The sequence below is a fragment of the Catharus ustulatus genome, chromosome 2 (assembly GCF_009819885.2).
Source record: "Catharus ustulatus isolate bCatUst1 chromosome 2, bCatUst1.pri.v2, whole genome shotgun sequence".
NCBI lineage: Eukaryota > Metazoa > Chordata > Aves > Passeriformes > Turdidae > Catharus > Catharus ustulatus.
In genome coordinates, this window is record NC_046222.1 from 103,619,842 (window position 1) to 103,633,161 (window position 13,320).

The 13,320-nt window shown below is 41.1% G+C and overlaps 1 protein-coding gene across 1 annotated transcript in view; it reads right to left on the bottom strand.

Annotated features, from left to right (window-relative positions):
• Positions 1-13,320, bottom strand: part of ANOS1 (anosmin 1) — a 134,035-nt gene that overhangs the window by 100,765 nt on the left and 19,950 nt on the right. Inside the window, exon 2 of the mRNA XM_033052325.1 lies at positions 9,412-9,459. Within this exon, the coding sequence (XP_032908216.1) occupies positions 9,412-9,459 (48 nt within the window). The remainder of the gene's footprint in view (positions 1-9,411; positions 9,460-13,320) is intronic.

The window sequence follows — 13,320 nt, forward strand, 5'->3', positions numbered from 1 at the left end:
CAAAACCCTCTGCAGATGACACCAAGCTGTATGTTGTGACTGACTACTTGAAGAACAGGATGCCATCCAGAGGGCATTGGACAAGCTGAAAACGTGGGCCCATGGGAATTTTAAGAGGATCAACAAGACCCAGCAAGACCCAGTGCAAAGTGCTGACCTAGGTGAGAAAATCCTCTGTATCAATACAGACTGGGGGGTTAAAGGATTGAGAGCTTCCCTGTGGAGAAGGACTTAAGGGTACTGATGGGTGAAAAGCTGGATATGAGCCCACAGCATGCAACTGCCCTAACTTCCCTGGGCTGCATCAAATGCAGAGTCATCAACAGATTGTTGAACTGTCCCTCCAATCTGCTCCAGTGAGAACCCACCTGGAGTGCTGCTTCCAGTTCTGGGCTCCCCACCACAGGAATTATTGTTTAGACCCAGTCAAGAGGCGGGCCACAAAAATTATCAAATGGGAAAAGCACTTCTTCCAGGAAGAGCGGTGAGAGTTGAAAGTTGTTCAGCATTCAAGAGAAGAGAGGACTTTGGGAAGACCGTATTGCAACCCTTCAGTACTTAAGAAGGGCTTATGAGAAAAATCAGAACTGAATTTTAGCACCTGTTGAACAGGACAAGGAGTAACAGTTTCAAATAAAAAGAAGATAAATTTAGACTAGGGGTAAGGAAGACATCTTTTATGATGAACGTGGTGACACACAAACAGGTTGCCCAGGGGTTGGGAGATGCCCTGTCCCTGGAAACATTCAACGTCAAATTGGATGGGACTCTGACCCAGTTGAAGATGACCCTGCTCGTTGCAGGGGGATTGGACTAGATGACCTTCTAAGATCCCTTTCAACCCAAACTATTATATGATTCTAAGTAGGTTACATAAAGAGAAAGTTACCAAAGTAAACATGACACATGAAACCAACCCTTCAGCTGTGTGCCCTCAGAGATACATAAGACAAAAAATACAGTAATGAAAAAGTGTGAATGTCTTCTGTATTTCTCCAGAACCCACAAAGTAAACTGCATTTCATTTTCAGAAGTAACATAATGAAACTGTCAGATAATATCTGTACATAGAATAAAAACCATAATAGCATTTTCTACCCTCATGAACATTGGGAATTGCAAGTAAAAATGTATAAGCTTAGCTCCAGAAAACACAAACCTAATAACAACCACATCTGGGCAGAATTCTTCTCTCTCAACACTAAACACATAACTCTTCAGAATTTCTCACTAAATTCACTGAGAATTGTGCTTGCAGAAAGAGCTAGAATCCATCAAGATTTTATTATGTGACTTTTAATTATAAAATCTCTCTTCAAAAAAAGAAAAAGTATTCTAAGATCTATCATTTTAACAAGTTATAAACAAGTCACTATCAAAAAGTGTGAGTGAATATTTTTCATCAGCAGCACTAGACATTTGGGTTTAGATACCACATACTCAAACAACACTATTTTAAAAACTGACCTATTCTACTCTTCACTCCCTAGCAGCTATCATTTCATCTAAAAATAGACTAATTTTTTCTATAAATTTCCATTTAGAGAGAAGGGATCCAGTATTAATGAATTATGTACATAGAATCATGTAGCAAAGCTAATTGACTACCTGTGCTGGAAACAATTTGAATTATAGTTTAGATAAAACCTATACATTACAGACACTACTTCATCCTGTATATAACCTGTACCTGATAATGCTTTAAAATAATCACTTGGGTAACTCAGAGTTTGATATATCATAACAAATATGAATAGTTGGAGGCGAAAAGTAGGAATAAGCCCAAAGTAGCTTATATTTACCTACTTACAGGGATAACCCATGTCAAAATATTATTTAAAGGCAGTCTGGAAATGACAGGCATGAATATATTTTTTGCAATATTTTGCCAAACACTTGGCTGTGATGAAATACTTAAGCCTAGATGCATAAGAAAACTAGATCCATCAGTTTCCAGCTTTAACTGTCTTTCTCCAACCAGAAAATACCTCCGCAGAAGTTCTATTTTCAACTCCTCTGATGAATCAGCTGTTGGCAACAGGAACTGGGAATTTATGTAGTCGTGTATTCAGAAAAAAAAGAAGGGAATGTCTGTCTGGTTCTCTCACCAGATAAGCTTTTTACCCCTGTGGTGTCTAGGAATGAGTAGAGCTGACTGAGATCCAGATGCTGGTCCAACAACTGTGTTAAGAAAAACTGAGCCCAGCTCAATCCAGCCCACTTTCTTTTTCAGTCTCTCCATGTTGCAGCTCTTTTTCCTCAGGCTGTTGTTTATGAGTCCACCTCTGCATTACTCAACAAGTCTGACAGGCTGCCAGCCATCCACCGGTAAAGCAAAAGAAAATAAATGCTATATTTTAACTTTCATTACGTAGATCAAATCTGAATGGAACCACAGCACACAAACAGTTCTACACCATGTAGTATCAATCCTAATGTGGGTGTCAGTGCTAGTGGGAATGTGGAGGGTTGAAGAGTGTATGTGAAATGCTTCTACACAAACATAGTTTGAATCCATTCCCCTTGTCCTGAAGTGGCAACAGGATCATAGCTTTCTGTCAGCAGAGTGGTTTCCAACTCCTCCTGTCTGCTGCCCACACTGCATGCACTGGTGTAAAAGCACCTCAGCTGGCCTGCTAGCCATGTTGTCTTCCTAAAGGAACAGCCCTTAATTCCACTGAGATAATTCTCTGGTGTTTCTCTGTTGGTTTCTGTAACATTAGGAATCCCTGGCTTGTCTCTGTAAGACTGCAAGCGCATTCTAGTGTGGCCAGCACATTCCAGAGTCACTGGCAGAGGGTCCTCTTGCCTGCTGTCCTTCTGACCTTCACTTCTCATTCCACAGCTTGCCAGGCACAAACCTGATATTGTCCCCCTCCCCTATCACAACTAGTTTAAAGCTCTGTCAATGAAATGGGCCCCTCTGGTTCCCAAGCAGCAACTCTCCTCCCTGAGAAAGGTGAGTCCTTACTGGTACAAGCATGCCTGGTGCTGCATAGACCATTCAATTGTCAAAAAACCCAAAATTTTGGTGGTCGTACCAGCCACAGAGACATGTAGTAATAAACTCAGCCCATGTGTAATGTGGTGAGCTAGAAAGTTCGTTCAGAAGACATCGTTATGCACGAGGCGTTAGACCCCGCCCTCTCCATGCCGTTGGCCAATCACAGCTGTATCGAAGTTACTTAAGCCCGTGTTTGCCGAGAAATAAACACATTTCACCGTCGACTGCATCAGTGTAGCGAGTGATTTGTCCGGCGACTGGGATTGTAAAAGTGTGTGTGTGTGTTCGCCGTGGCCCGCTCTAGCCAGGTCGCCACTTGCCTTCGTTTCTCCCCCAACGAAGGCAACATAGTGGTGCCGAAACCCGGGAACACCCCCAGGTGTTCGGGTGAGGGAATAGCCCCCGATACACGCGACTGAGGACGATCCGGGTGACGGGACTCGCACTGGAAGAGGTGGGCGGTCGAGGCAGCTGGATCTGACCCCGACGGTGAGGACGCTCACGTACCGCCAAGAAATGGATGCGCTTGGCAAGGTAGTTCCCCAATTGCATAGGCAATGTGGCATCCAATGCAAATCAAGGAATTTTGATTACGTAATCATGCAGTTGTTGAAATTGAGGGCGATAGACCGTACCACAGACACCCTGCATTCAGGGTGCTGGAGGGAGTGTACTAACGCCTGCGCTAACAACGTGATTGTCTCCAGCTCTGGTAAACGTTTGGAGAGCTGGGGAGGAGTTGTGAAGGCTCTGGAGAGAGCGCTAACAGAGCAAGAAACTTGGCGGGCAGCCCGAGACTGTTTAAAATTCACACCTAAAGTAGGAGTCGCTGCCACGACTCAAACTGCGATCAGCGATAGCACGCCGCTAGAAACTGACAACTACTCACGGCCCCAGTCCGCTAATTCGACCTCTAAAGTAACCGCTAAGCTATCGCCAGATGATGAAAGTGTTTCCAAGTTTTGAAACAATTCTAACAAAGCGGACTCTGACGAAACTTTAAAAAGACCATCCCCGTCTGCGCCCCAAGATGGCACCGAGCCTGAGGGCGAGGGGCGGGGCCAAGAGCTTCCACCCGCGTCACGCACAGGCAGTGACGAACATGAGGGGCCATGGCGGGGCCGCGGGTGGAGGCTGCGGAAGTGCTGCTGCGGGAGCTGCTGAGGGAAGAGGCGCCGTCCCGCATTGCCGCCCTCGCCGAGGAGCTGTTCCAGGCGGCGGAGGGCATCTCTGAAGAGGATGGGAAGGTGGCGGAGAAAGAAATTCAGAAAGCAGCTGAACTGGGTGTTACTGTGGAGGATGCACTGCTAAGACAGTGCCAGAGACTAGAAAGAATGTGAGTGATGACACCACAGCAAGTGAACTGGAGCTAACCTCTGAAGCAGTGACTGGAGACAGCAGAAGCTTCCTGCGCTAAAGAAACGATGGAAGTTAGTTGTAACGGGTAGAGAGTACGCTGCAGTAAAAAAAAAAAAATGATGATGTCATAAAGTGGTGCCCATTAAAATCCATAAAGCCCGTGCTGTCTAACAAAACCAATGAAACTAACGAAATCTCTGAGTTTCTTTTGACAGGTTCACCGCCGTGATCCATCTCATCAGCCTTGCGTTCCATCTTCGTGCTTCGGTGTCCTGTTGTTGCCAAACCCGCTTCATCGGCCAAGCAAAGAACTCGAAGACAAGTTCCAGCGTCACGGCCAAACGTTCCGGCAATGAAATCAGTTCAATTCCCCTGTTTACCCAACAGCCCTGTTTACCACCCATGTGTTCACCCTAGTGGGACTAGTTGCAGTTGTTGTACCCGTGTTAATGTTCGGTCCCCGTTTCATTGTTAGACTGGATAAGTTATAACCAAGTTGCGATTGCATTTAGACGTTTAAAATAGTTCGCGTGTTGTTACTAATATGTTTCACGAGTTGTTACTAACATCAGTTTAGCACAGCTGCGAAGGCTTAATCGGTCATGGAGAGGGGGGAAATGTGGTGAGCTAGAAAGTTCGTTCAGAAGACATCGTTATGCACGAGGAGTTAGGCCCCGCCCTCTCCATGCCGTTGGCCAATCACAGCTGTATCGAAGTTACTTAAGCCCGCGTTTGCCGAGAAATAAACGCATTTCACCGTCGACTGCATCAGTGTAGCGAGTGATTTGTCCGGCGACTGGGATTGTAAGTGTGTGTGTGTGTGTTCGCCGTGGCCCGCTCTAACCAGGTCGCCACTTGCCTTCGTTTCTCCCCCAACAAAGGCAACAGTGTTTCTTCCAATGTTGCTGCCTTCAACTGGAAGTATAGAGGAAGTCATAACTTGTGCCTCAGATTCCCTTACCAAACATTCCAAGGCCCTGAAGTCCTTTTTAATCATCCCTGAACTATGTGGCCCCACTCCATTATGCCCTATGTGGAAAATCAGTAATGAGTAGTAGTCTCAGGACCATTCCAGATTAAGAAGTTTCTGGATGACGTCCCTAACCAGGTCCCAGGAACGCAGCAGATCTGGATGTCTTGGGTTGCAATACAGGATGTAACCAAAAGTATCTATTCTACCACCATCTGTTAAAACCAGGTGGGGCAGTCATCTTTATATTTTCCACAACCCATCCTTCCTCCAGGGAAGTATCCTCTGTTAATGGGCCATTGAGTCCCACTGCATGCCTGATAAAATTGCATCATCCCAATGGGAGATGCTCCAGCCAGGGGGAGGAGCCAAGCATTTCTTACCTAGATAAAAACTGAGATTTGGAACACCAAAGCGGCCTTTTTCCACTGGATTCCAGAGGAAAACCAGAGCCTTCTACACCACTACTGGACCTTCAGAGGGAAACTGCACCTTCTGCAGGAGCACTGCTTCAACTGAATCACATCTGTCACTGCAGGACTGCAGTCACCATTTCATGGGACTGCTACCAACACCCTGACTGACAGGTATTCTGATGAGTCAGAGTATTCTGACTCTATCAGTGTTTAGATTTGTTTTTTATAATACTGTATTTCTACTTCAATTTTTCCTAGTAAAGAACTTATTACTATTCCCATATCTTTACCTGAAAACCCCTTAATTTCAAAATTCTAATTTGGAGCGAGGGGGTTTACAATTTCCATTTCAAGAAAGGCTCCTACCTTTCTTAGTAGACACCTGTCTTTCAAACAAAGACACTGGTATATTGGGCCTTCTGTCCCCTTAAAAAGGAATCATCTGCAACTCAATAAGCCTAAGTTCAAACAAAACAATGATCTATGAATGAAGTTAGACAAAGAAATTTTGGTTTCAAATATTTTTCCAAAGAAGTTCACAAACTTCATCAACCATAATGTCAATTTTATCTCAACAGTGGAAGCCAACCCATCAATTGTCAAGAATCAAAGAAGAAAGCTCTCAGTCTGCTTCCGTAGCAAGCCAGTAGACAAGGAGAAGTGAGTACATGATGGCAATGAATTAGAAACTATTGCAACCAAAAACGACAATTTATTTTAAATTATCACAAAGTATTTTAACATATCAAAATTACACATGTCAAAACGGGGCAAGCATTCAAGAGTTCTCTTGTGCTTCATCTTGAAAAACAGATTTCTGCAAAGATCTTACTAAATTAAATTTAATTTTAAATAATTGGTGAATATTTTGCTGCTCACTGTCATCTGAGATATTTAACAGAATCACAGACAATCAGGCTGGTCAAGGACTACTCCTGATAATCTACTTGTCACCCATGAGGACAGAGATGGCTTTCAGAGTGAGGCGCTCCACCACCTTTCCACGGACTGAGGTAAGGCTGACTAGTTGATAAATTCCCTAGGTCTTCCTTCTTGCCTCTTCTGAAGGCTGGGGTGACATTTGTTTTCTTCTAGTCCTCAGGCACCTCTCCGGATTGCCACAACCTTTCAAAGATGATTGTGGTTGGTCTACTTATGGTGTTCACCAGGTCTCTCAGCACTTGTGGGTGCTTCCCATCAGAGCTCATGGACATCAAGGTGTTCTCTAACCCACTCCTCCCTGACCAAGGGAGTCTTTCTTACAAAACTCCTTTACCCAGGTCTCCTGTGTCAGAGATTGCTGAAGGCTGGTCTTGTCAGTGAATTCTAATGCAAGGAAGGTGTTCAGCAATTCTGCCTTCTCCTTGTCCTCTGTTACCACAGACCCCTTTCCATTAATCCAGATGTGTCTTGGTCTTCCTTGCCTCATTTCTACTCACTCTGACACCCCTCTATATACATTCCAAGTGGCCTGATCCTGCCTCCATCTCCTGTGTATTTCCTACTTACACTGGAGAAATGACACAAGTTCTTTATTTATGCACACGTCTCCTGCCTACTTTGCCAAATTTCTTGCTCACCGGGATGCATCATCCTTGAGTCTTGCAGAAGTGATCCTCAAGATCAACTAGCTCTCCTGAACCCCACTTCCCCACAGGATCTGTTCCCATAAGATTCTTCCAAGAAAGCCTCTAAAGAGGTTAAAGCTTGCTCTCCTCAATTTCACACTTACTATCTTGCTTGCTGCCCTGCCTCCTTCTTGCCCAATACTGAATTCCACAATCTCATGGTCACTGCAGCCAAGGCTGCCCCAACCTTTGTATCTCCAACAAGACCATGCTAGTTGTATTAAGGTTGAGCAGCACACCATTCCTTGTGGAATCCTCCACCACTTGTCACACTCACATAAATCTCCTCCACTGAGGTGCTGAGAAGCAGTGAAAGGAATTTTTAAAAGGTTAACAGAACTCTCTGCATCACTTTGAAAATTTCAGTTAGCTAAAGCAATTTTTTAACTTTGTATTGCAAAACACAGAAAATCAAAGCTATCCTGAAAAGACAACATTATGCTTAAGTTCAGCTCTGCTAACAGTTTAGCCAAGTTTATATTTATTTATTTTCTAAATATGGCAAAGCTGCTTTCTTAAGGAAAATATATTATCTTCCTAAGAAAGAATGAAAAACAGGGTAACACAACTGCAAAGCACATGTTAATAAGTAATTTTGAACTTAAACTGTTTTATAATACAATATAAATTTGTAGCATGCTTACACTGGCCTCAAGATACTGATTGAATTTTAAGATAAAATTCATGTCAGCTTATGTACACCTTATGTGGATCTGATAAACTTGGGAGTGACTCAGATATTCCTATAACCTTTTCCCTGCTTTAAAACCAGGACTACATTTCTAGCACAATCCCATCTTTGTTGGGCAGACACAAACCACTGGAAAACCTTTCAGATTACTTACCACACCAGCCTTCCCAACTAATTTTTTTAAAAAATTGTATCATGATCATTGTGGAACAAGGCCCTCATGCTTTCCTGCAAAGGCAATTCAGTTATCATGAAATACATCCTCTGCACATCTATTTGGGGCTTTCAAGAAGAATTTTAAGAACAATAAGATTTTACTGCAGGAGTGAAATCCTTAGCAATGTGGCACAGCTAATAGGAAATGTTCCATTCTTATATTGACACTGTTATATCCTGGATTTTAATACTCATAAAAGCAATCAACTGTTTTATTTACCTGCAACAGAACAGTAAAAAAATTGGCCCATTTCCAATCCCTTTTATGTCAACAGAAGCTAGATCAGCAAATGTGTAATCTCATTCTTTGAATGTATACAAGAAATCAACATGTGTTAAACTCAAGGGTTAGCATCTGCATTTAACATCAATTGCATTATTGAAACAGAACAGAACAATGCTACTTAGATTTAATTCCATTTTCAGTATAACCTTCATGAATAAAGAATAATTATTGAAGTTAAAAGGCCTAAATTATTGTAGAAATACATTTTTAGGATATTTAGGCAAATTTGCAATGAATGCAGCTTCCATGGTGTTTATGAATAGTCAGCAACAAATGTGCAATTCCACTTGACCCACTAAAGCTCTTAAATTGCTTCTTCCATGAGAGTCAGTTGACAATTAGCTCACTTACCCTTTAGGCTTACAGGGTTTAAGTGCTATAATAGCAAAGGGGTATCAGTAGAGCTAGTGGGATTTGTGTCCTGAATACTTTCAAAGAAACTCAGGTTCAATATAAAAATTAAACACCCAAACTGAATGAAATGTTGAAATAGTGGTGTTGGAGGAAGATTTTCAAGTTAATGACGGTTTTACTCTCTTCTGATCAAAAACACTGAAAAAACCACAAAGGAGACATCAGTTTCTAGCCAATGTAAACTTTCTTAAAATGACAGAATTGTGTTGGTTTAACTACACTTGATATGTATCCTCCAACATGATTACTTTGTCCTGAAAGAGTAAATCACTTGGTTTTAATTTTTGACATTTTATTACAGGTTTAGGTTTCCAAATAAAATATAAACTGACACTTCTGAAAACAGGCCAAGAAGAAAAGTATAATCTACAGACAAGAGACTGAAAGCAGATAGGCAACAAATGAGAGAGGAAAAAGCAGGACTTACCTTTGAACACTGCTTATGATTCTGGCACCAAGCAAGTGACCCATTGTTCTAAAAGACAAAGGAAATGTACATGAACGTTAACATTTCTTTCAGGCTAGATATATTCACCCTAACATATTTAGGTGGAATACATCATCCAGTTCTGCTTAGACAATGATGTTGGGCCACAACATAAGTAGTAATCCTGACTCCTAGTCCCTTTTGTGGAGTCAAAAACCCACACAGGTGTAAAGCGAACATAAAGTTAGGAAAGCATTTCAGCAGGCAAGTTTGGTGGAAAACTGACTAAAGTAATCTTTTAGTCCATCTTTGTAAACACCTGCTGTCTAGAATGGCTTAATAGACAAAAGGTAATATTTGCATTTAAGAAATTGATACATATTAGTAGTGATTCATTAAAAGTCCACAAGTTGCATTTCAATATTGTAGAACAATTAAAATAAATTGTCAAGCAAAGATAATGAATAACCTTTAAGTAAATGGAAAATTCAATTAAATGCAACATGAGTTTCCCAAAAGTCACCTGTGCCAGTTTGATTTTATATTTTTGATATTAAAGTGTATTTTTGAGATAAGGAAACAATATAGCTCTGATTTATCCTGACTGGAGTAAAACAAGCAATACAGTAGAATATGCAAAATAATAATTTAAGCTAAAGGAAAAGAAAACACGACAAGAAGAGAAAGAAGTATGAAACTGTCACAGGGACAAACAACTTGCTGTTCTTCTAGAGATTTTGGAAATTTTGGAAACATCATTTCCTGGTTAAAAAAACCCACAGCTCAGAATTGTATGTTTGTGGTGTTAAAAGATGAAACAAAATAACTATTTACTTTCTGTATAGTGGAAGAGTGAAACAATATCAGGAAGACCTAAATGACCGAACATGAGAAACGAGGTACAAACTCTGCAACACACCTAGGCTGACATACTTAAGACATTATATGTACGTACTTCTTTCATCATTTATAAGTCCATACTCTGTAAACGGAATGGATAAAGATTCTGGTAAATTCATTGTTTAGAACAGGATTACAACTGTCAGTCTGTGAGGTAGTATAAGGACACCCTTTCACAGGAATTAGGCAAGGTACTCCTGCAGGGAATGTGCTGCAGTATACCATCCCTGTCAGCACCAGCTATAGATCTGGAAATCAGTTTCCAAGGAGGAGGAATTCAGGTAGGCCAGAATGCTAAGTACTGATATAGCAGCACTATATCTTTTTTTTCCTTTCTCCTTTTATTTTTCTTTTTTTTTTAATTTAAGAGTGATGCAAACAATGGAATAATACACATATGTTACATATGCTGCTTTGATCTGTCAATTTTCTTCACAGTTGCTAGTATGGGTTGTGCTTTGGATTTGTGCTGGAAGCAGTGTTGATAATACAGGGATGTTTTTGCTACTGCTGAGCAGGGCTTACAAGTGCTTACACAGAGCATGAAGGCCTCTTCTGCTCCCCACCCCCTCCCACCAGGGAGAGCTGGGGGCGCAGGAGTTGGCAGGGGACATAGCAGGGACAGATGATCCCAAGATCCCAACTGACCAAAGGGATATTCCATACAATATGGTATCATACTCCACATATAATGCCAAGGGGAGGAGGAGGAAGGGATGGATATTTGGAGTGATGGTGTTTGTCTTTCTAAATCACCACCATGCATGATGAAGGGGATGGCTGAACATCAGGGAAACAGTGAAATAACTCCTTGCTTTACTTGGCTTGGCTTTGCTTTACCTATTAAACTGTCTTTATCACAACCCATGAGGTTTTTCTACCTTTACTGTTCTGATGCTATCCCCAGTCCCACCCACAGATCAAATGAGTGAGCATACATCAAGTTGAGTTGCCAGCTAGCTCTTAACCACAACAAAACTTAACTTTGTATGTATAAAACTCACACAGATAAAGTAAAAATTATTCTGTCAATGTAAAATTCAGAAGGAGAAGGAGATACATTGGAATGGAGACAACCACAATAGTTTTTCAAAACTGCAGCATTGTGCTCTGATCTCAGCAAAATTTGTAAGCTTGAATACAGTGATTTGCTACCACAACTATGAAGCCTATGCTTTGATGACAGATATCTCTTCATGAATGTTTAAAAAGATCATGTTTGTGCATGTCTTCATACACATGTATGGTCACATGTTCACAAAAGCTTCCAAGTTGTGGCCAGCAGGTCAAGGGAAGGGATCATCTTCCTCTAATGAGTTCTCACAAGCCACACATGGAGAACTGCATGCAGTTCTGGGATGCTCAGGACAAGAAAGCAAGGACCCGTTGGAGTGGGTCCAGAGAAGGGCCATGAAAATGATCTGAGGACCAGAACACCTTTCAATAAAGGCTGAGACACTTGGGGTTGTTCAGCCTGGCAAAGAGAATGCTCCAGAGAGACCTTATTGCAGGCTTTCATTTATATAAAAGACATATCCACTCTTTTTCACTCCTTTCCACTTATTTGCATTTATTCAGGAGCATTTTAAAACAATCAGTTCATATTATTTAATTTCAATATTTTATGAAAGTTTATTTTATCTTCCAACAGATTACAATGCAATACTACTTGATTTTATAATGCCATTTTTATCTGTCATTATTATAAAATTTAGCTAAAAAACTGCGATTCACTAGCATAAGATTAGCTAACTATGAGCACCATCTCAGGGCCAACCCCTTTGAAAAGAGACATAAATAAAAGAAATAAAACTTTAGAACAGCTATAAATAACATAAGCTAGTGGGAATTCTTTAGTATTACTCTCAATGCTGTATTAGGATTTATTATTTCCATTTACAAACATAGCCAGCAGCAATGTTAAAACAATATTTTATGTGCTAGTTTCAATTTATCCCCCTTTCTTCTTCACGTAAAATGTGACAGAAGGAGCTGATTGCAATAACAGATCAGTAGCAGCTCACCACTTTTTCAGTTATGCTGCTACTTTCCACTGAACTAGAAAAAAGCATTTCTGCTTTTAAATTATCTGTTACTTGAGACAACAAAGCCATAAATGGCCAGATGTGTAGCTCCCCTACTTGATAATTTCAACATCTACAACTGTTTTCATTTCTCTACTGAAAACTATTAGTACTTGAGTTAAAAAGGAATTCTATCAGAATGTGAAAATACTGTTTAGCAATTTCAACTTCATACAAACTAACATGATGAGAATGATCTTACATTGTATAAGGAAAAACAAATTCTACAGGTTTCCTTTGGACAGCAAGGTATCAGAGCAAGCACAAACACTAAATGAAGGCTCTCTTCCACTCTGCATCTTAAAACATGGTTAATCACAAACATCACCTGTGATTATTGCTCATGCCTGTGTACCTAGCTGAAACCATAATTTAAAATAATCAGAAATTTGTGTTTTATCTGTAGCATTTTATATGCTCACACAGTCCATTCTCAGTTCCCTCATGTCTGTTTTTCTTCAAACATAATTCTGACTTGACTTATGCTGGTGAGAGTTTTGACTTAGCCTTTAGTGGTGGCTTCAATCTGCAGTGCAGAAATGGCCTGAAGGAAGAGTTAAAGACCACTTTTCCTACCCATTTATAAGCCTTGCACAGTGTATCTTCTGGCCAACTTTGGAGCACCCTAATCTGCATGCTGAAGAGAGCAAACTGCACTCAACAGGGCAAACTCCAAGGATCCCATCTTCCCAGGCCTGACACATCACATGAAAGATGTCAGAGGAAACTAAAGCAGTCTCCAACATATAGGAGATGGATTAGAGGATCTCAGGTCACCACCTGAGCCTCACACACCTTCAATCTGCCAGGAAGGAAACAGTGGGCAAACTTCAAGAATCAGACCTTCAAAGACCAGGGCTGTTTGACATCTACAAGAAAAAGCGCTTACAAAAGCAAAAACAGAAGGAGGAAAAAACCTAAAACA